Below are 24,436 nucleotides of genomic sequence, written 5' to 3'. Positions count from 1 at the left end.
GATCGCATGAAAACGCGACGACGTCCGATCCGAGGTGTTGCGTTACTGTTTAACGTAGTTTAATTAATACGGACGCGCGCGGGCGCGCGCGCAAGCGAGCGGACGGGCGCGCGGCGGCGGCGGCGGCCGCGAGGCTGATCGAAATCTCGTCACGAACACGACGTCTCTCATGCGATGAATTTTAAATCCAACGACAAATATGCGGTCACAGCTGTTCACAGCTTGATGATACCTACGCCGGGGTCGGATTTATGAAACCGTTCTGTCCTTGTGCTCCTAGTTCCTGCGATTGTTCCTCGCTCGCGTGAGTTTCGCGGCTCGGTTACGATTTTCGTGTATGGGAATTCGGCTGCGCGCTCCGCGGGATTCAAGATTTTCACTGAATTTAATGGACATAAACGTTGCCTAATAGGAATCTTTGGAGAAAATATTAAGATTCACGGAATAAAGAAATCAATGATTCTTATTATTGCATTTTGAGCGCATTAACTCCTTGCCCTACAACAACGAGTGACACTCGTGGTGAAGATTTTCAACGTGACTCGACAAATATATGTATTACTCAGTTCATTCGAATTCGAAGTAAATATTATTCCTCTGTAATCAACTGTTATACTTAAAAGGAAACATAGGCGTAACATATACTAGACTTTTTCTCTTTTTCCAACAAATTATTAACGACAAAGTAGCCGTATCGATCAGAGTTGAGAAAGAAATCGTAGGCCAAGGGGTTAACTTCATCGAAATGGGAAATTTAATCGAATTTTGAAATAGCAGTGAATCTAGAAGTTGTGCCGAAGAACGCAAGATCGCTCTAACCATCGGCCACGAGTGAAGAAGAGACGCGACGACAGCTTAAACGTTCCGCGGCACCGTTTCCGAAGCCATTCATCCCTTTTCCCGGCCCCGTCCCCTTCGCCAGGTCAGCGTACGCTTTTGATTGTTATTGATCAACCGTTTTGACTCTCCGCTGCGTGAGTACACACGCGCACGCAGAAAAGTAAGAGGACGAGCGACACGTACGTCCGCGCACACAGCCGACGGCGGCCGAGCCGGCATGCCACGCGGCTCTATAACACTGCCACGACACAGCGAATATAGAGACGGCGGACCTTAATGAATCTTTATGGGATGGTGTCGTGAACTTGTATACCCTCCGGTGACTGACTGAACCCGACCGCGCTAACCATTGGCGCGACTCCACCGCCGATTTCTACACCGCGAAACCGTTCCCCTTGTTCCACCGTGAACCCTCTGCCAACGATCGAATCAAGGCCCGCGTAAAGAAATTTCCTCCGTGTCAGTCTTTACACTTGTCAGCGGTAAAAACTCATTTCACACTGTAGAGTTAACAGGTCTATCATAATATTTTTAAAACAACCTACGGCGAGTTAACATGATTATAGTACGTTTCTTTCCACGCGCTGACACTCTTGTATATATTTCCAGCACTTTCCACGTGCGCCGATTGATAGGTGAAAGTTAAAATTGAGCGCAGGGTTGTAAAAACGAATTCGACGGTCTTCGTACAACATAATTTCCTTGCTGAAAGGTCACCGAATACTGGAGAGCAGTTCGATAAACATTTTTCCGTACATGTTACAGAGAGCGGTATGAATGAACGATTTTTTACTTTGCGAATTGTTATTCCGTGTTTGTCACGCCGTTCTGGGATATTATCAGTGTTTACAGGAAACTGGTTTCCGATTTACTTCCTCGGGCTACCGAGTAATCGAATCGATATTACGGTAATCAAATATTTATCCGATATCGGAGCGTTCGAATCGCCGGGAAAATTTTCCACGAGACATCTCGAGCGTTACGAGGCGCTAGAAAAAATAGAGCATTCGCTACGCCAATGGCGACGGGTTGCTCATTAGCCCCGACGCTGGCGTTGCCGCGGGTTTGATGGTGTTGACGCGCGTGTCGGTGTTCGTAAAATTTGAAGGGCGTGCAGAAGCTCCGTGGGGTCCCGGCGAGTCGCGTCTTGATTGTCCTCAACCCGTTGCTCGTCGCGTGATATTGTCATTAGCCTGACTAGCCCACGAGCGTTGCCTTTTTGCACGCGGAGACCCACTTAGGCCGCTATCGATCGGTGTCGGCGGATCGATTCGGTGACTTCTCACGGCTCGTCGCGATCGAAACGTTCGCGAAGGAACGCGCGAGCGAACCGTTCGCTCGATTCAACGGGAAACGTAATTCGGAATACGATGATCGAGAAATACCTCGGTCATTTATAAAAGTTCACTCTAACGAGATTCCGTTCGAAACGTAAAGCTTCAACGTTTTTCGGGTGTTGATCGCATGAGTGACACGAGTATAAGCACGGGTAATCGATAGCGTCAACGAAATCGCACGTCAATTAATCCAGAATTGGACTACTTCGAATCGAGCTACATCCTTCGACGAGACGAAGTAGCTTCGCTTGAACTTCCTAAAAAATCCGTTAGAATACACGCATCGTGTTTGGTATGATTTAAACGGAACAAATCTCGCCAGTGCGTCGAGAGAATTCTCCGATGAAACTACGCTTAAACAAATTATATCGTTGCATTAATAGCTACCGACTTGCCGGCTCTCATCAAAGGAATCGCGCGACACGCTCGACTAGCTCCGGCACACGAACAATACGACAGTAGGGACAATATGGAAGAGATTACTGTACACGAAAGATTTTTCGCGCGGTTACCATAAGAAAATATAATTAACCGTTTTACGAGGCGCGCCCCGCGCATTCTTATCCGCCTAGTAATAAATGTTTCATCGGCCGAATGCAAGCATAAAACGACGCGGCTGATTTACTGGCCAATCCATATTTATCCGCGGAACAATAAATATTTCAACGACCCACCGCGATCAAGTTAACACGGACGGCTAAAAGCGAGCTGGCTTCGCCCGGTCGGTAAAGGAGGATCGAACTTACCAGGATCCGAGGAGTCCAGGCTGGTGGGCGCTTGCTGACTGAGGGGTCCAGGTGTGCCCCCGCTGCCGGGGCTGCGTGCATCGTCGTTGCCACCCGCGCCGGGGTACGAGAGCGACGAGGAGGGTGGCCTCTGCAATGAAAAGGCGAAACGGCGAACGTTACAAGACGCACTCCCTTGTTTCATAACACTTTCGGTTTCGCGCGGTCGTAACGAGCGTGTACGTACGTACGTACGTACGTACGCGCGCAGAAGGGGGGAGCGGATCACGACGAGCGAGGCGCGTCACGTTCGGTGGTTGGTTCGATGCGCGGCCGTACGACGATCCTCGGTATACACGGTCCCGTTGCGCGTACACGGAATACCATTGACGAGCCCGCGGCGGCCGATTTCGATCTCGATTAAAGGCGGAGCACACGTACCACTCCTCGAAAATGCTCGCGGCATAAATGATTCGGCGACGCGCGCGCCCTACGAATCGGCGCGACGCGACACGGCGACCGGTGAATATTCCCTGGCGATGCTCGGTTATTCCGCGAGTGTACGCCGTGTGATAATCACGGGATCCCGCGCGGCCGTTCGGGAAAAAACGCCGAGCAAATTGCCGCAAGGACCCGTGCCGCGAATCGACGATGCCCGCCCGGTTTCGGGAACGGGCCTAATTGTTCCGCGGCCGAGCTGCCGCTTTCGCGCCCTCCGCGTGGGCTTTACTCGACAAATTGGCCGGCGGGCCGTCGTGATTTTTCTCGAGAGATTCGAAAGATACGTAACGAGGTTCACGGGGATCGCGTTGTCGCGGATGGTTCGATGAATGTCGTGGTTAGTGGGAATGTAGACGTGTGTATTGTTGCTTTTATGAATGTTGTTTTGTCATCGGTTGGACGGGGTTTTTATGTTCGATGGAACTATTAGTTTCTATACACTGTAAATTTTGTACACCATTATAAAGGTATAAGAACGTATGAACTTCCTCGGCGCAGATTCCTGAACCTCGAGGTTCCGTACAAACAATATTTAAATAACGCGCTGCAAATAAAGATCTACGATCACCGGTCCGACCAAATAGAGTCGAGGTGAACGAAAACATCGATTGGACCGTAAATACATTAAGACATTGTTGTCGCGATTGTTGTTCTTTTACATAACCCGAATATTCGGAATGAATAAAGAAGAGGCTGTTTGTTGGTTGGCAGGAGCGCAAAAATTGTCTGACCGGCAGAAGTAGTCGCCGTGCAACAGAAGGATCGCGAATTCCCGTGGCCGAAGTGAAGCTGTTTAAATCAGATATCTCCATTCGACAGAAAATGTCCGTGCCGCGCGGAATTTCAATGTTCGTCGCCGCATCTCCAAGGTGAATAACAGCGGTCGCAGAGAGAGGAAGAGAGGGAGAGAGGAAGAGAGGAAGAGAGGAAGAGAGAAAGAGAGACGGAGAGAGAGATAGACAGATAGAGAGAGAGAGAGGGAGAGAGAGAAAGAGGCAGCCGGGTCGGGAAGTCTCGACCGGTCTCCTCGTCTACGTTCCAACGTCCTCGTTATGCGTCTCCGCGCAGGAAGGTCCTATAGATTTGACCGTGTAACGATTTTAACCAGATACGAGAGCAGGCAATCGAGAGAGGGAGCGAGCCGGTATATTATCGCGAAGATGACGCCTATGACAGCATGTGGGAGTAGCTGTCACTCATTGTTGCTCCGGCAGACGTGATATATCCAGACATTTCGCTTCGTGATACCGGCACCGGGATTCTTATCCTATGACCTCGAGCGGCGATCGATATCAAGATTTCCTCCTGCGCGAACATTTCGCCGGGATGAAATTGAAATGCAGAAACTATAATATAATATCGAAATTCAACGTTATCCGTCCTGGCCATCCGACACCCGGATTGTAACGTTTTTAAAGGATCTTGTTAAAAATCAATTTTATGTCTGAATATATGAATAGTTTGAAAATTTCGATGATTCTTTGGGGTTTGAAAGAACGCTTTTATGGAATTTCGTGAAGACGTTGGGCGTATTGGTATCCTCGTGATTGGTTCTTGTGAAATATGGATTTTCGAGATGATACTCGATGGTGTGTCAAAGGTAATTCGTATAATTGAAAAATATTTGACTATCATCCGTGATTAACATGGTTCGACGCGGATACGGGGGAAGTTATGAAATTCAATTTCCGCGGGGATAAATGATTCAGCTGCGCGCGGTTCAATTATGTTGAAATAATTCCCATACCGAACGTCTTAATTTTCATTAGGCGGCTCGGCAATCACTTGTCCCGGACACGCAGAGGATATACGTCGAGCGAGCGAGTACAAGAGCGGTAACAAGCGAAGGGGGGACATTAATAATGCATCGGTTGTCGCTGGATTGCTTCCTACTAGCACCAAGTACGAAACAAAGGGCGCTGGTTGTCATTGTCACCTTCGAGGTGAAGATCATCTTGTCGGCCGCAATCGTTTGAATCGAGTAATTGCGTGGAAGGCACGAGCGTACTGATGAATCGATTACACGTTCTTATGTCACCTAAACGTGAACGGATTTACCGTCGATTGGACGCCATAAATTAGAGCCATAAACGGCGACCGTGCCGCCTCAAAATCTCTCTTCATCTTTTAAGAAGCTTCGCTATACTCTCTCATGGAACACACACTCCACACTCCATTCGACGATCGACTAACTTGTAAACTACACCAGACGATATAAAATACCAAAAAAACAATAAATAAAATTGCTCGTTTATCATCGATAGAATTCAACGCTTCCAAATCTAAACGTAAAAGTTGTTCCTAGACATTCGTTGAAATTTAATTCTAAACCACCAATGATTCTCGTTAAAAATAAATTGTCTCCCACCGTTTGAACGAGGACAGAAAAGCAGACCGGGCAGCGAGGAGTCCACGATCCAGATTCCGCGCCGCGAGGACACCGGTCACGGCAGATCGACGCCGGTGACGTCACTTCCTACTAAAGCCCCGTCTCTTTTTCGTTTTTTAAATGGACAGCAAGGGTCCACTGCGTGACTTGTGTCGATGCAATGATAAACGGTTAACGGGTCGACGGGCTACGCGCTCTCGTTCCACCTCGTTGCCTCTCTCGCTCTCCTCTCATCTCCTCGTCGCTGGCCTCCGCCACTCCGTCTACAGGCGCTCTTAAAGCGTAATTCGACAAACCGGATGTCTGGTCTGCCCCTTAAATAAATCAGTTGCCCGCATCTCATATTCCACCCCTGCTCGCTGCCACGTCCCCTCCCCCCTCATCCCTCGCCGTTCGCTCGGTCCACGAGGAAAAACACTGGATCGGAGCGTCGCTGACGGAAGAAAATCGACGTACCCGGTGACCACCGCTGGTGGCCCGTAGATTCCGAGAGAAACGTGATCGGCGATGGAATTAGGGCGCCGCGTAGGTGAAACGAACCTCTGGCACGTTCTGCGAGTTCACTCGCGCGGATTGATCGTTCGTATCGATCGGACATAATTATGCTCGTTACTCATTATATTTACAACCGATTCCCCTTTCAAGCGGTTACCAAAACCTGTTCATGTTCGGAAGCGATAAAATTTGATCCTACGATTACTTAATGCGGGGCGTGCCACTAAGTAACCGGCGTTCTCCACTTAGCGACTGGTGATCGCATACTATTCGCTTCCTGCCTTTCCCACTCGATTCGCAATAGCGAAACGTGCGATCGTATATTGCAAATGCAAGTGTCATATGCAAGAAGCTCCTACATAATATTGACGATGCATAGAGCATCGGGGATACTCGGACATTTCCCAGAAGCGCGCGAGTACATTAAACGCATACTTCGGAATCAAGATGCGAGAATTCCCATCAGCAGTCGTTTCAACTACCACCGTACGGAAGGCCGACCGTGGAGTGTCCCGGGGAAGCGAAAATTTCCTGGATCCCGACCGCGCGAGGAAGCCTCGAAAGTGGTCGCGGCCGAATGGTAGATCACGCGTCCCGGGAGGAAGACGAATGATAGTCGGTCGCGCGAGCGGCGTCAACCGGCGCGTACAATAAATTATAATCCCGTTGGCGGAGTGGCGCCGCGCGCGCGATGCGCTCTCCGGTGCGTATCGCGCGGCGATCGCGAGCCGATGACTTACACCGAACGGCCGCCCTCTCTCTCGCTCTCTCTTTCTTCCTCCCTCTCGTTCTCTCTCGTTCTCTCTCGCCTCCGAGTCATTGTACCCACGTATTAATTGGTCGTCGTAACATAATGCCGTATAATTATGTAATTAGCGGCCGGGCATTAGTCTCGGTGACTGGTTTACGGGCGAGATACGTAAATCTCCGCAATTAATTTATTGGTGCTCGCCCCGGAGAGGAAAGCGGCGGGACATCGACGAACGATGCCCGTGAAGAGGAACGAAGAAGGAAGGAGGGAACGTCACGCGAAGAATGGCAGAGGCGTCGCGTCGCGGACGGCGGACGAGCGAGAGGAAGAGGAGAGCCGCTGCTGCCGGGTAGCTGAGATTATGGAAGCGGGAGAGAGCGTAAGCGCGGCCATCGAGGCGGAGACGCGCGATCGCCGAGCCGTTTCTTTCCTCTTCTTCTCCGTCTGCGCCCGGCTCGTTTTCTCCGATCGCCGAAGAGGAGGCGGGCCGCGATAGCCGAGGGTCGAGGGCAGCGAATGCAAGCGGAATCCTCGGCCGGAGGAACGCAGGGACGAGCGAGCAGGAGAAAACCCGGGGCTAGCCGTCCCGGCCGGCCGGCCGGCGCTGTCTTGGATTTCTCGGCGATGTTGCCCGGCCGCGGTGCGCCGATCATAAATTACGATTTATTGCGGAGGCAGCGCCTCCGCGCGACGGATTATCTTACCGTTATGTCAGCGCGGCACAATTATATTTACATTTCCTTGGTAATGGAATTCCGGGCACGTAGCTTCCGCGAGCACTGGATTCTCGGGGGTTGAGGGATTTATCTAGGCTTTGGGGAGTTCATCGCGGTGTCACTGAACGATTCTTGTTTCTGGAGGTATGTCTGTTGCAGTCCGATAAGAAGAGACTCGGACGTTGACGACTAGAATAATCTAGCTCCGATCCTTTCGGATTGGTAACGTTTAGATGGTCGGTATAGGATGGACGTGTATTCTGACCGTCAACGAACGTCTCTCGAAAAAAGAGACTATAGGAGTCGTGGCATTTGAATTATCGGGGGATTCGTTAGCGTGATACGTCTAGGGACGTTTTCTTATCGCCGGCCGTTGCATCGGCGGGCTACGAGGAAGCGAGAGTGATGAATGCCAGGGCAATTACGGATTGACAGCCGCCGCTACGTCGGGTTCGACGGTTACTGGCGTCCCGGCCTCGTTCGCCGGTATGGAACGAGGAAGGCTGGAACTTCGTCTGCACTTTCGTCGTTCCGTGAAAGGGAATTCAATTTTCATGAAACTTAATTGCACAGAAGTCGACATGATCCACTCAAGCGGAGCCTGGAGAGCAGCGCTGGAGAGGACTCGAGTCTCTGGGTCAAACGGAGGCTTCAAGAAGGTTGGTAGGGTGGGCCCAACACTCGACCAGCTGATGGATGTAATCAACATTCCTGCCTAATCACAATATACCCTATTCTCTTTACCTCGAGGAGCCAGGGTCTCCCGTTCCTTCTCCAGCCTCGAGTCCCGCCGGAGATTTGCAGACGCGTTCCCCGGCGACGTGTTCGTTTTAATTTGGCCGCCGTATAAATTAGACTTCCAAATGATCGAGGCAGCTTCAAAAAACCGCGGCGAAAAACCGGGATCCAACGGTGAACGATCCTTCGCCGATTTCGAAATCGAATTCCACGATTTGCAATGCGACAATCCGTTCCCGCCGGCACGGCACCGACGGCGGGCACACGGAATCGGCGCGGAGGATCGGTGAATCACGGCGCGCCGGCTATTTTTACGAAATTCCAATAATCGTCCGCCGCCGACTCCCGTTCGGTGTCAAAAACTCGTTAATCTTGCATGCGACAGCGTACAAACGTCGTTTAACCGATAATCAAGATACGGGAGAGTAATGGGGTTCATTAAGAAACTAAACGGTCCGAGTTTCTCGATCGACTGTTAAGAACTTCAACACCGTTTACTCCGCATTCGTATCGAGTACGAAATTCTCGAACCGGAAAACCCGAGGAATTGTTATAAGAGGAAAGATCTTAACGAACAACGCATCCTTCAGCTAGGATTTATTCGAGGCGAAACATTTGTCCGAAAAAATTCGAGAACCGAAGGGATGAAGGTTAGTCGAGACGCGTGTTGAATAGCAGCAATAATGGCAGGATTTGCGGTTACTGGAAGAGACCAAAGGCTCCGGACACCTCGCCGTGAGAAACGTAGAATCGTCGAAGAAGGAGAGGACGTATAAAGCCGGTAATCTCGAGCCCTGGCAGAAGGAAGAGGATTTTAAGCGACGTCGATCGAGAGCCGGGTCTACGCTGCGTCTACGGGGTTCGCAGGTAACGATAACGGGAGCCAGACCGCCGGTAACAACGCGGTCAAACCGGCAGCAAATACGGTACGAAGCCTCGGACTCATATCTAGTGGCACGGTGGCGGCGTTCCTCGGCTAATTGGTTTCCCGTGTTGCTCTCGTCTCCCTCGGGATAAGACGGCCACGGTTCCTTCCCCCCCTCGCCTGGCTCGCCTCTTGTTCTATCGTGTGTGCTGCTGCTGCTGCCTTCCTCCCGTCGTTCGCGGGCTTCTATTTTTTCTTAATCGACGGAAAGCCGATCTCGGTAATGAGGACGTTATTGATGATTTTGTGCGGTTCAGCCGCGGGGATTCTCGGCGGCCGGGAATTTTCGCAACCTCCGCGAATCGCTCGCAGCGCCGAAGCGTGCGAATATTCTCCATTACGTGGAAATCCGATTTTTACCGAGCGTCGCGTTATATTTCGGTGGAATGAGAGGAATCACTGAATATTATGTATCTCGTGGCTACTCTAATGAACGTATCCAACCTCGGTATCTAGCGGATAATTCTAACGATCAATCATGAGCTATATAACGTTTCCAAAGCAAAGCAATTTCCTTCGTGAGCACAGTATTTCGAGGTAATGCCGCTTCCTATCGAAATTTCAATTGAATCGCCCGACGACGTTGAAGTTTCTACCCGAGAAATCTTTCCATGGGGAAATGAAGCGACTGAATCGATACCGGGTGGCGGATTTACAATGCAAATTGTATATTCATCGGGCAGCCGGCCGGCCGGCGAAGATCGACGGATCGTTCGCGTCGAGGCGGCTTTAACGAGAAGGGACCGCGAATTTTTATCGCACGCGCGCGCGAACCTGGCAGCGAGGCGCGTGCGTACGAGACGAGCGGACTGCTAACGATTGCCAAGAGGCAGGCATCTTATCGTGAACGGCGATCGCATTAAGCGTGGACAGTGACACCCAGCCCAGGCTGCTATTATATACTGTTCGTTAGCGAAAAATAATCGAGGGCTCACGAGCGGTGCTCGCGAGCAACCGAGCGACCGGCCGGCCGGCCGGCCGAGCGAATGTCTTCGAGTCGTTAAAGGGGCTCGCTCTCGCGATAGAGAACGAGGAGAACCGGGACACTTGTTTGGCCATTCCGGTAGACGAGATGATGTTCTTTGATAGTTCGTTCGTCACTGATGGAGGAGCCGAGCTCTCTCGCAATAAAACTGCCGGCTAACGGTTTCTGTGCTTCCAATTATTCCACCGAAAAAAATCGTTCCAATTGAAATACGAGCGCCTTACCGAGCGACGCTTATTAAAAATGTATTACGATACGATTCCATAACAGATTTTAATCGATTTATCTTCTATTTAACGTTTGGCCCATTACTTTCGCGGGCAGGGCGTTGCCCCGTCAATTATCATAGATAATCGGGACCGTGAGACGGTGGCAGGCGTGTCTTTCTTAATTCGACGGTTCCTAAACTCGCCGGGTAATTAACGAAACGGAAACGGAGTCAATTATATAAATACGTTATGGCGTTTATAGTATCGACGCGGCTATCTAATCTCGATTTAATAGACAATTCGGTTTGATCCGTCGGTTCGTTGTTTTTGAAGGTTCCGGCCGAGCGAGTCGCCGGTTAGATTGTTTTCCGTGAGAACCACTGACTGACAGGGACCGAAAAAGAGAGAGGGCTGAAGAGAGACGAACCGGACGGACGAAGCCTTGATAGCGACCACTCTGTCCACATATGTTAACGCGTTCACACAGGCGTCGCGTGACGCATACCAGCGCACGCATACGGCGAGCACATGATCGAACGAGGGAAACGCCAAAACCGTCCCAAAATCCGGCGAACCATGAAAACACCACTTTTCGGGACGGGAAATTGTCACCCGGGAAACGTTTCGTCCATCTGGATTCGTGTGACGGACGTGCTGGCATCAGTTGGAAGACTAAACAACTGCGATCGTTCTTACGGCACGCGGTGAAAAACGAATTCCCATGGCCGGCACAGAAACATTTAAGAACGCCCAACAACCAGGTAGATATCGAATCGTATTACATTTATTAACGAACGACCGGTTACTTTCCAATTTCATAACGTTCTTCGTGCAAGATCGAAAACACCCATGCAACTTTAATAGGAAAAATGAAACAAATGTCATTAGAATTTTCAATTGTTCTACATTCTATAGAGGAAACGAGTATTACACGTATAATCAACTTAGAAGCCATTTTAACCACAAAGACTAGTGTCCTTAAGAAGACACTGTATAGAAAGAACAACGATCTATTCTTAGAAAATTTAGCACATTATAAGACAGCAGAAACTATTAAGAAACTAATTAGCCTGTCAAAGAGCCTTCTATCGGTCGAGTATCGACTAAACTGGGGCAAACTGGGACGTTTTCCGGGAACCACGACGAAGCCAGGGAAACCCTTGGCGAGGGTGGATCTGATACAGAGTACCGATAAGGCGAACCAGAGAGAGAGAGAGAGAGTGCGAGAGAGAAAGAGAGAGAGGGAGAGAGAGAGTCCGTGACATGCGGTTCGCTGGCTGTCACTCGGTTTCGTCCACGTCCGGGATATTCACCGGTTGCCACACCCGTGTCACGTGCTCCCTTGATCGCGCTCCCCTTTCTCGGAATATGGATCCATATACGTAAAATGCATCCATATTTAACGAGGCCGGGCGAACCTTCGCGATGCAAATTCTTACGAGTCCGCCTGCCAAGGCACGTACTCGCGCCGCCTCGTGTCACCGTGCCACCGGTCCCATGTGGGATCAAAACACGCTAGAACTTCTGACGTGGGTACGCTTTTTCGCGGGGATGGGACGATTTCTTGCGGCGCGATGCGCTTTCACCTGTCGGATTACGAAATACAATATGATTTTCCGCGAAAGAGGTTTCGCTTTCGCTATTAAGATATTACAACCAGATCCTCGAGCGCACAGTGAACAAAGATCGATGGCTTCAGCCCTAATCGTGTCACGTGCTTTCATAACGAATACCACGATGTGACTGTCAGCGACTTAAAGGAATAAAAGGAATGATTAAAATGTTATTGTTTTTGTTTATAGAGCCCGAATGTTAAAAGCCCACGAAAGCTTTTGTGCAATATGACATAATCAAAATAAGTAAAAAATTCAAATGTGACCCAAAGTCACATAGTGGTCCGATTAGGGTCGATCATCCGAGTAATCTTCCAAGCGATCGTTCGATTAATGGAATCTCTGGCAAAAGTATTCCGAGGAATACAGAAGAGAATTGCACCGTCCCTAATCTAATTTATAAGCGTCGCCAAAGAACGGGGAATCACCGAACGAACGAAAACGATTCGAAGTGTCCTGTTCCGTGATTGAATAAATTAGTTTACCGTAGCAACGGGCTCTCTTAACGATCGCGGCGAATTATAAAACAGTTACATCGACTTCTCGGTAATTCTAACGTGGCCAGACGATCCACGGAGAGCAGCTGCAGCACCACCGCGACGGCGCGACAATTAAAAATCACTTAGCTCGCGCCAGCGCGCGCTTCCAGTGGCCCGCTCGGACGAAAAAGTCAATGTATCCCGCGATCGAGCCGATCGGGACGCGAGTGTCAAGATAAACGGTCGTTACTGTTCGCCCATGCGTTTCGTTATCAGTGAAGAGCGGCGCGTAATGAGCGTCGACTGGAGTAGCACGCTAATAATAAAGGCGGTAATTGAGCGGTCGAGTTCGAGGCGAGAGCGTCGAAGGAAGAACGAGCCGGCCGAGGGATCCTCGTCCGCGTCGCGTCGCGTCGCGTCGCAACGGGACGAATGAATGGACCGTCGCCGTGTAACAGGCCCACCGCTATTTCCGGTCTCGCCGCGGTAATTGAGAACGCGTTCTGCCTCGGCCTTCCCGAGCATATCGCGGGTGCATTTCTAATACAAGAATTCGCGTGTTCTCCTCCGATAACGATCGAGTATAAATCAAAATCAATGGCGGAAGCTATTATATGCGTACATAAAAATATACAGTCTAAGCTATCTTATATCGGAATAGCAAAACAGTTACAGAAACAGTACGATATTTACTATAGCATAGTCTACTTAATTTCCTAAAGAAACAATATCCATTACAAACTAAACACGTTTCATTCGATAAGAACACGTTATCATCAAACCTAGCTTCTCAAACATGGAAAACCGCGACACGCCGATGCATCGTCGAAGCTTTTCCCGCGAGGAGCTCGCCGAGGCAGAGGTGACCGCGCGGAGATAGAATCACGGCGCGAGCGGACGCGGAACGACGAATATTAGGCGGGCCGGTATTTCACGGTAAATCGGTGGATCGCGGGCACGTGAAATTGAATAAATGTCCGCGGCCATGCACCTGTTAGCCCCGCGGTGTTTACCCGGTCTGTGGCTTCTTTGCCGGCGTTCCCTCTCTCCCTCTCTCTCTCTCTCTCTCTCTCGCTGGCTATCTTCTTTCTCCGCTGGCGAAAGATACGCGAGCGGGCGGCCGGCGTGGTCGGTGGTCGGTAATAACAGCGTGGCATGCAAGACAGTGTGTTGCGTGCCACCAGTGACAGACGTAAGGACAGGAGGTAAGCGAGAAAGCGGACAGAACACCGACACTATGCCGTTCTCTCTCGTTCGCTCGGCGTTTCTCCGCCCGTGCCGACACACCCCTTTTTAAAAAGCATTTCCCCTTAACGACTTGACTCGCTCTCCGCTCGCGGCCAATCGTCCGCGTTTATTTCGATAACGGAACCTCGAACTGCCGGCGATCGTGGGACGGGGGTAGATACGGGCATTCGGATTGCCGCAATTTAGTGCCCACGCCGGGAAGATTTCAATCAGCCGGTAATTCCGCGTCAACGGCCCCTTACGCGCGCGCCGAGCGCCGTAGATCGATGCGTCGAGGTGCGATCGGAGAAAACTGTAAGGGGACCGTGGCACTTTCGGTTTTTCGTCATGGGTGTAAAGACGCGTCAGTTACGGTGGATAATATTCCAACACTCGCAGTCCGCCGCGCGAACTGAAAGATCTTGTATTAAACCCAATCGTACCACGTGTTTTTGTAACAGTCACTCATGAGAAAGGGAATGGTTGAAATGTTATTATTTTCGTTTACAGGGCCCAAATGTTAAAAGCCCGAAGAAGCTTTTGGAAACGCAATATGAAATAGTCAAGAAATTTAAGTAAAAAGTTCAAATGCGAAAGTCACATCGTGGTCCGATTAGGGTTAATTCGTGTTAGGCTTAGTACATTATTGGGATCGAGAAGAAACGTTTCAGTAATCGCACGGTCGACTAATCAGAGCGGGAAACTTGCACAATAGCAGTACGCATTTCTTTCCCGAATTTCATTGGAGTTTAATTAGAGGGTTAAACTGGTAATAAGCGAACGTTGAGGAGTCCCATTGGAAACGATGGACAACGCTCGCGATTCGATCGGTCCGCCGTGTCCCGATCTCTCCCCGCCGTTTCCCGTTTCTTAATCGCGCGCGTGAATCACCGCGGGCGAAACAGCCGCGCGGGGCTGAGCGTGTGCTCCGCTCGGGGCGGAAAAAGCGTAAACGAGGAGAAAGAGACGAGGCGCTTCTGGTCGCGGCCGCTGTACCGACCACCGTAACTGTCAACCCGAGGAAAGTGGCCGTATATCAGCGCGGATGTAAAGGTCGATTGGTCGTTACTAAAAACGACGCGAGTCCCGCGGCCGCGGCGAGAAGAAACGGCAAGAACGATTCCCGAGCGGCCGGTTGACGGACGGGTCTCGATCCGCGATCGATATCGCTCCCGATCGCCGCCACCGAGCTCCTATTTTTCGGCTCGAGGGATGTAACCTTACTGTCGCTTACAACCGATTTCCGGAGTGTCAGTCGAAGAAACAGGCGTTCGAGAATCCGCGCTACTGGAAAAACCCTCTTTGGTCTCCGCGATCTAACAATCCTTTAGATTCAAGAGTATCTTGAACAAGGGTACGATATTTCCCGAGGAACCGATAAGCTTCTTGACGATTTTCAAATAATCTTTATCAAAGAGACGTTACAAGACATCTTCCCCTCTGATTCGTATGCCATCTTCTTGGGTTCTATCCGGACAAAAACGAATGGAATCTGTAAAAGTTCGACTCGATATAGAATGACTTTCCGAGCGAACCGAGGAACGGCCACAGGCACGTTCGACGGAGAAACGCCGGATGCCCGATCCGTCAGGAGCCATCAAACTTATCCAACGAGAGGTCTTTCACGCGAACGAGAATTCAGAGACCGTTTTCAGTTTTATGCCCGCACGGTGGTTTACGGTAGCGACACGGATCGGCCGTATAATTATCATATTACGATTATGTTTACGGTCGGACGCGGCTCTAATTAAATGTGTATCCATCTGCGGAGCCGGCGCGGAGCGGCCGGACCGTGTTTACAACGACGTAAAGCCACGGAACGAGGGGCTTTCTATCGGTGAACTAACCCGGCCCGGGAACGATGTAACCTCGATTTTATGGATTACGATCCGAGCCGCTTTTATTGGGTGAAAACACTTCCTACAGTTCATTTCCAGAGAAACGTTCCTCCGCGCGAGGCGCTCGAAGAAATCGGAAAGGGAACGAACGGTATCACGCGACTCGAGATTTAAAATCGCTCGTTCCTCCTCTCTTCGTTTACGTTCGCCGTTTCCTCTCTTTCTTTCTTTTTTCGAGAAGTCGTTACGTCCGTTGCATTCGGAATCGATGGAAGGTGCCCGGGGATCCGCGTGCGAACGGAGAGCCGCACGGCAACAGGGAGATGCATCGCGGTAAAATTCCACGGATCGACCCGCAGCAATTGTTACGACACGCCGATAATTCGGTTCGCCGCGTTACAACACCGCAGCCGGTGGCTTTTATTATTGAGCAAACACACTCGGTTTGATAAACCGCGGTGCTTTATTGCCGTCTCGGCGTTCCTTCGAGCGCGACGGCTCGCTGCCGTTCGCTGCCCGATTCAAATTCGTCATCCCTTCGACCGTAGCGAGATTAAACTCTCGATCGCTGCTGCGTATCCGTGGAAACGCTCCGCTGTTACAAATCCGCCGATTCCAGCCGGTAATCCGTTAAGATTGAACTTCGTCGTGACGAAAGAATATCATCCGACGCGCGTTGTCCTTCGAGCCGACTCGCGAAGTCACTGGGAGTATCCTCGACACTTCAGGAATAATTAACAATTACGAAATTTCTTTTCGATCGCTTACGAAACTAAAATAGTTTCTCTGGTCGGATGGATAACTTCGAATGAGATCCAAACATTCAATATACAAGCAGTTTCTCGACGCGATTAATAATGAGTTTTTCTTTCCACTTTCCAGTAGACAATAGCAACGTCATAAATCTTCGAAACGACGTTAGAATGTTTATCCTTGGATATCGACCTCTGGAAGCTCAACGAACCACGTGGACTCGAAGAGCGATACGAAAGACCGAGCGAAAACAGGATATCATTGAATAAAAGAACGAGCGAGGCTCCATAAAAATTCCCCGGCCGACCGTCGGTGGTAACTTTCGATCGATCGATTCTATAATTTTCGCAAAATCACCGGCCGCAACGGGCCCGCGATGAATCGCGCCGAATCGCGCGGCTCCGGAGCCCCGTGGCCGCAGCAGTGTGGGCGGTCACCGTAGCGTTAATACCCTTTCGGGCAGATAGAGCGGCGGTTCTCGAACTTCTTTAAACGCTTATCACCCGTATTCCCGTGTTTCCTTTTCTCCCCCCCCCCCCCAGCACTCCTTTAATGTCGTTGCGAAAGGTAACCGTCGAGGTGGAACGAGGCAGAAGAGGGAAAGGGAACGAGGCAAACATTAACGCGTCCGAACGTATCTTTCCGAGCGGGATTCACGCGAGTGTGGGCCCCCTTCGCCGCGGTATTCCGCAATTTTTGGCCCGCTAAATGGCCCCGGATCCGCGGCCGTTTTTAGCATTCCCACTCATTAAGGCGCCCCGAAAACGTTATTTCGCCGCTCTCGATCGAGCGACAAGCGCGCAATTAAAAAGGGAAGTCGAAGCGCGCGGACCGCCGCCGCGCCGCGCTCGGAGAAAACGAAGAACGCGAAACGTCGGATGGATATTGCCCGTCCGGCCGGACGGCCGAACGGCGACACACACTCCGTTGCCCGTTCCACGGCCGCCGATTTTTATCTTAATAATATCGTGCGTGTGCCCCGACCACGCACCGATCCGGCCCTCTCGAATTGGCCGCCGACACGCTCGCCCCGGCCCCGAATGGTTTATAATTGCGGCATTGTGGGCAGAACGCGAGCGATTCGGCCGCCTATTTTCTCCCGTTTTTTGTCGCCCGCGCGCGAGTGGACCAATTAATTTGATGATTTTTTAATTGCCACTTCTCGGCGGATCTGTCAAACCGCGGCGGGTCCGTTAAGCCGTATTCTTAATTTGGAGGTGGATTAAAGCGTCCGCCGGGTTTTATGATTTTTCCCGCGCTCGTACAACGACGATATCGGCCGCGAATTATTAATTCGGATCGTTACTGCTGCTACGCGCGCGCGATAATACGCCGGCCGATAGCGGGTAATGATAAGTAAACAGATGATAAGATCAATTAATTCATCGCCGATCATCGGACATTCCACGAATCGTTCGCGGATCGCAATCCGGAATCTGCGTTTCGCGATGGACTTGCTGATGTATCTTCAATAGTATAAACCACTAACGAGATATATATAGAAATTGCAATTCAAAAGCGAACAAATTCTCCTAACAGTGCTCGAGTGATTCTAACGCGAGTTACTTGAATCCGGAACGAAATGCTTCGGAAAATCATTTATTTCGTCGCTCAGCTGCGATCCTGAACGTACCTCAGATTCGGTGAATTTCACGAAGTACCAGCTATAAAGTTGCCAATGAAAATTCTCTTTTTAATATCCGGTGTAATCAGCTTGGAAATACTTGTAGTCAAAAAGATTTCGTTTATCGAGCGTCCCAAAGAAACGGGTTTGTTACGCTCGCCGAACATGTAAAATAGCTGCACGATAGACTGGCTCAGTACAAATGTACAAACAGTCCCCGTCGCTGACGTCTGCCCCGAATTTGCCCCATAATGGAATGAAAATCCACAATCAAGCCGGCAGATGTTTCCCCCGGCGAGGCTCTGTTTAATCAGGACCGCGTCTAGAACACGGGTAACGTGTTTCCCGGCGTCGAGAGGTCCGAACCGGGTCCAGGTGCCGGCGAGAGGAGGCTGCGAGCACAGCGGAACACCGAAATTCCCGCCAGCCTTCAGACGCCGCTCAATAACCGGAAGTACATTACTCGACGCATCCGCCCAACCGTCTACGCGTCCCACAATTCCGTCTCGGCGGTCGTTGTTGGCACAAACTCTCTCCCCCTGTGCCATTCCCACTCCGAATCGCTGTCGGTCACTGGGTTACACGTATAAAATAATTCGTTGCGCTTCTCGGTCACTTACTTCGCGCGAATCACGACTCGCTCTAAAATATTTACGCGTCAGCTATCATGGCGGACGACTACTGACGCTTCTGAATCACTTGGAAAGAATTCCAACGAGACGATCGATGTCGAAAGATGTTTAATAACTTAAGACGATAAGCGTAACATAAGGATCGTCGAGATAATCAATAATTGTTTCTATTCATTCTTCCAGGAATGTATAAATCAAGATTTCCGCGTGTTCAACGATGCAACTACTAGGAAACCTAGGGATTCTTTAAAATCCCGTCGAAATTCATTTTATTCATTAGATAATCGGTATATCCGCGAGAATGCGTCTAGAAAGTCTAGAAAATTGAAGAATTCAGGGAACCGGTGACAAGCGAGAACGTCCGAGAACGAATTCCTTTATCCGCGACGGAGGTGCGCGGTCGTATTTAGAGGGCACGCCGAGTTATTAAGTCGAGCGAGGTGTGTGAAACAATAATGTCGGGGTTGGCAAGCGGCGTTCGGCGCTCGGGACGAAACAATTATTGCGGACGTTCGTTTCCCATCAATCAGAATAAAGGAAGCGGGCGCACGCGAAACCGCGGAATATTAAAATAAATTCACCGCCCGGAGCCACCCGCGAAATCCGCCGTGGCTCCGTTTCCCTTAATTCATCCCATTAACCTTAATCGACTCCGGCGATTCCGCGGACTTTCGTACCGTCGCCGGTTTTCCCCTCGGCCAGTGAACGAGTCGGGTCGTTACCGAAAAGACGCATCAAGTCGGTACCCGGCGTTTAATGACGATATAATGACGCGGTCGACCGACATAATGGTTTCGACACGTACATCAAGCCGCGGGCTCGTTGCCTATCCCGCGTTGCCGCCGCGATACATACCTACCTCGGCCACGATGGAAATTCTATTCCGAGGCTCTCTCGATTAAGAATTTTTCGCCGGCGTTGCGCGGCGGTTCTTCTGCCGGCGTAGTCTCATGCCTTCTGTCCCGCGTAATAAGGACGCGATGAGAAAAAGTCCTGGATAGTTACGGTGGACGCGTTCGAGTCCGCCGTAATCGCGGTCCCATCGAAAACGGCTTGTCCGCCGCGGCGAGGCCGGCGAACGATCTCTTATTTCGCAACGCGCGGATCGTTCGTAAAGGGCTCGTAAACTCGGCCAGACGGTTTCTAATGCCCCGTACCTTTTCTTAGAAAGTCTCGTAAACCGCGGCGAAGAATCGTTTACGATTCTCCTCTCCCGCCGTGGGCGATTTAATAAACGCGCGGCCATCGTTGCCGGATTAAACCGCGTTCCTTCCATCGATCCGGCTGAATCACGCAATCGCCGCTCCTCGCGGATGCCCTGCGACTCGCCTCTCACGAATCGACTTTCCGTTCACGAAACACGTGTTACTACCCTCCTTGGCCGCTGACTTCGTTGGGATGCCGCGTTTATTACGCGACACACGTATGATGCGGCTCAGTCGGGAACGCCGGCGAATGGAATGCGGGTCGAATCGCTCGGTTTTCATCTGTCGTTCGTCTCGTTTTCGGTGATAATTCGATATTCGTCGAATACGGTTGCAAGTGGGCGATGAAAATTATAAACAGTGAAAGACTCGTCTTCTCTATAGTCTTACCAACACTCTCGAGACGCGTAACAGTGATTAGATCCGAACTTTCGCTTGAACTGATCGTGGACTTTCACGGTTGTATTTTATACACTTCTGGGATTTCGGAATTTTCGAAAGATTGTTTAGTGTTTTATTAAGGGTACAGATGATCTCATTGCAGAGAATTACACGATTGCATATTAAACTCGCTAATGGTCGACTAGAGATTTTAATTGGTCAGCTGCCAGTGTCAACGGATTTATAAACCGTGTCGTTCAAGAAGCTTGTACAGTTTGACCGGATGTCGCACGGTTTAACACGTTGAGCCTGATGTCAGTTCCCGGGGACTGACGGCGGACATTTCGTTTAGGTGACATCGGTGCGTGAGGCAGGCAGTGTCAAGGTTAAACAATAAATGTGATTTTAATGAAGTTTAATTAAAACGTTGTAAGCGAAGAACCATAGCTCGAACGAACATTGTATTCGTACTGTGCAATTGCTCTCCGCCGTTACACAAACAGAAGAATGAAAAACAGAAGAAAATTTACTCCGCGCCGAACGTGTTAACGGTGGAAGCGACGTTAGCGTGTTTTGTTGTCGGACTCTTATTTGCTCTTACGGGAATCGATGGTCTCGCTGCGACTGCAGTTCGGAGATAAAACACACTGTCAATAAAATGAATTCCATTGTAATCTACAGTTCGGTGCGGGGTTGGGCGAAATGTAATCCGATTACACGATACCCGGCGACGATTAAAACGTAATAGTTAATTCGATCACGAGTAATTTTCTGTTATCGTTACTCGCTACTGACGCGTAAATGGAAACTGAGGTATTTACGGTGAGTCGTAATTAACAATCGCAGAAAGTGATTTGTAATCATATTAACGATACGATCGGCATTATTAACGTGCAATCGGATTGCTTATCAGCGGCCAAACATGATCGCGGAGCGAATCCAATCTCCCGCTGCATAAATAAAATAAGACGAAACCGGATGACCGTGCAATCTTAGCGTAATATCTGCACCGAAATCATTATCGGACGTTAAAGCTCCAAATTATGCAGCTAACCGGTAAACAACAACAACGGAAATTCCACCGATCGAACGTATTCCCTCCTGGAATCCCGGTTAAACCGATCTCGTCTCGTTCCGCGAAGGATTTGAACGTTCACAGGTCGAAATCCATCGATCGGCCGCTCGGACCGACGCAGAAACTCGTGGATCGCGCGAGATAGGGATCGGGAATCGCGAGCAGCGCGTCAAAGCGGGCAGAAACCCAACCGGGCTGCTCGTAAGCCGCGGCAACCGCCCGCACACGTCACATTAGGCTCATTTTCCACACGCGGTTTTACACGCGCGGCAATTACAATAATAACAGGCCTCCGCGGCTCGTTCCGCGAGCGCGCGACCGTTGCCCACTTACGCCCGGCCTCCGCTCGTTTCGCGAAATTGATTTAACATATTCATTAGCCTATGCAAATCGGTAACGCGGTCGAGTCACAGCGCGTAGCACGGTTGGCTTCCTATTTTCTTCGGGACACCGTCGCGGCGGTTGCGTCCGCGGACGAAATGCTTCGGAAAATCATTTATTTCGTCGCTCAGCTGCGATCCTGAACGTACCTCAGATTCGGTGAATTTTCAAGTATCAGCTATAAAATTGCCAATGAAAATTCTCTTTTTAATATCCGGTGCAATCACTTCATCATTCGTTGGTATCATTTATCGGATTAGGATGAACGGAGTTTATCGGTGAATTAAACGTGTAAACGCAGAGTGGAAGATGTTCGCCTTTGTAAGATTGAGTTGTTTACGAGAGTGAGTTCTTAGAGGACAGTCCGAGCGAGATTGCATTTACGATGTTACAAGCTATTTTTTATTACAACGGAGCGCGCAGGTAGCAGACATTTATGATAAAGAAGTGATTAAGAGTAAGCGGGAATTAGACATTGATACCGTTTTAAATACACGCGGGCCATTAAGAATGTGCATACGATTATTTTTCCAATATGTCAACAGGCAATGTATCATAATTTACAGCCTGCGGGCTTCATTAGCGACGATTTATGAAAATTGCAGTAATTACTAAATGGCCTGTCGATAGATCAGACAGGTTAGGAATCATAGCAAACCAGTTCGCCACACGTCTTATTTATATATTATAAACACCGATGCCGAGTATCGATAAATCCGTTAAAATTAAGCATCGTGTAATTTCACGCGATCGGCTGAACGGTTAATCCATTTTCAGTATTTCCTAAGGTATCGGGCGTCGACGACAACCGATATTTATATCAATCATAAGCGATTAACGCGCCTGATCCGCGTTAAGTTACAATACTATATTCGGCCTAGCGGGAAGTGCCATTTTCTAATCTACTGAGATTCCAGTAGTTAAACCTATAGAAAGCAGGCAGCGAACGGCTGTTAAACGATCTCATCTTTTTCTGCGCTATATAAAGTTGACAGTTTTAAAAATGCTGTAATTAATTTATCCGCGGCGATAGTGCAGGAAACATGTCCGCGGAAAAAAGTGCATTTACGACATTGCGTACTTTACGAGTTCCGCCAAGGAAATATCGAGGTTATGGCCACTTAAAATTTGTGTCGTGTTTTCGAAGAGCGTGTTACCACACGCCGGCGTCGGTCCTGGACGCATAGAAACGGAGATTTAGAGGCTGGAACGCGTTTATAATAACAATGGTCCGACGAATTCGCGGGCACGAAACGGAAAAATCGCCGGGGAACATTCGAGCGAACCGTTCGTACAGGATAATTAAGCGATAAATAAATCGGCGGATCGTTACGCATTTATAGCTCACAGAAATCCGAAAAAGGGAACATTAAAATACAAACTTTCCAAGAATTTCACTCTTCTTTATCTTACTATCGAGTCACTAAAGCTGTCAATACAGAAATTAGAAATCTATTTTACCTCTGGTTAACGATTCTTAGCTATAAAGTCGTGAATTTGCATAAGAATCCACGGTCCAATAATGAAGTAATAAACGTCGCTTCCGTTCAACTTCATTTTCGGAGTGAAACAGCATCCTCCGATAGATCCTACGTTACGCAAACTTTCCAATTCCTCTTATACCGCCGCGTTGATCGATCCCTAAATAATTAAAACAAACTACACCGTAATACGATTACAATCCCTCGATCTTCCTTCCACCGCACAGACTGCCAACACTCCAACCATACGCATATTTCTCAATTGTTATACTCGTTCGAATCCTCCGTCCAGATCCCAGGCGACCGAACCAACTCCCAGGATCAGCGGAGGCCCGCAGAATAAAGAAACTCTAGAATCAAGCCCGATCTAAAAATCCCCGGGAACAGAAGTCCGATCGGGTAGCCTATAAACTGAGCGGCTCGTGTAACTTCGTGTTTTCAAGAAACTCCGGTTCGATTCTCGTTAATCGCGGGATTCCAGCGCGCGGAGGGGGAGATGGGTACCTGCACGCGGAGGAGGCAGAGCGCGAAGCCCGCGAGTAAGAAGCCCGAGCAAAAAGAGGAGAAAGAAGGCTCGGTGTGCGGTATGCAAAGTCTCTCTCGTTGGTTTAACGAGGGAAGCGAATCTCGAAGACGACTCCCGAGGCCTTTTTCGCGTGCACCGGAGGAGGCGTCCTTCGTGTGCGTCCATATGTCGACCCTCTCGACGATAGGAGAACAGGAAGAGCGAGAGGAAGAGGCACGGAGGATCGGCGTGCAGGAGGGCGGTCTCCTTCTCGCCCTGCAGCTGCCTCGAAAAACTCCTTCGGGCGAGCCCTGAAAAACTGCTCTGCCTAACGAACCATCGCCCATTCCCACTTAACCGAGAATACCAGTTACGCTCTCGCGACTCGCCAGCCCGTTTCTCTCGCTTCCTTTGCCCTCCTCCTACGAGCCTGCCGATTATTACGGTCCTCGTGACTTTTCCCGATCGCTCTCGATACCTACAACTGGATTCGAGACGTTCAGCTTCCTCTTTGAGTGTATAGGACTATGCGTCAAGATTTCTACATAGGTTGATTAAACATTCAGAGATGTGGATTTTGAGAAATGATCCTTGTAAAAGGTTCGCTTCGACTTCTGCTCAATAGATATTG

At 49.8% G+C, this 24,436-nt stretch overlaps 1 protein-coding gene across 5 annotated transcripts in view; it reads right to left on the bottom strand.

Annotated features, from left to right (window-relative positions):
• hth (Meis homeobox homothorax) overlaps window positions 1-24,436 on the bottom strand; it is a 482,965-nt gene that overhangs the window by 341,724 nt on the left and 116,805 nt on the right. For all 5 annotated transcript variants that reach the window (XM_076370371.1, XM_076370372.1, XM_076370374.1 and 2 more), the window contains exon 7: window positions 2,924-3,053. In XM_076370371.1, the coding sequence (XP_076226486.1) occupies window positions 2,924-3,053 (130 nt within the window). The remainder of the gene's footprint in view (window positions 1-2,923; window positions 3,054-24,436) is intronic.

The sequence above is a fragment of the Nomia melanderi genome, chromosome 8, assembly GCF_051020985.1.
Source record: "Nomia melanderi isolate GNS246 chromosome 8, iyNomMela1, whole genome shotgun sequence".
Lineage (NCBI taxonomy): Eukaryota > Metazoa > Arthropoda > Insecta > Hymenoptera > Halictidae > Nomia > Nomia melanderi.
The sequence above is the reverse complement of the archived record's forward strand: the minus strand, read 5'-3'. Positions and strand labels throughout refer to the sequence as shown.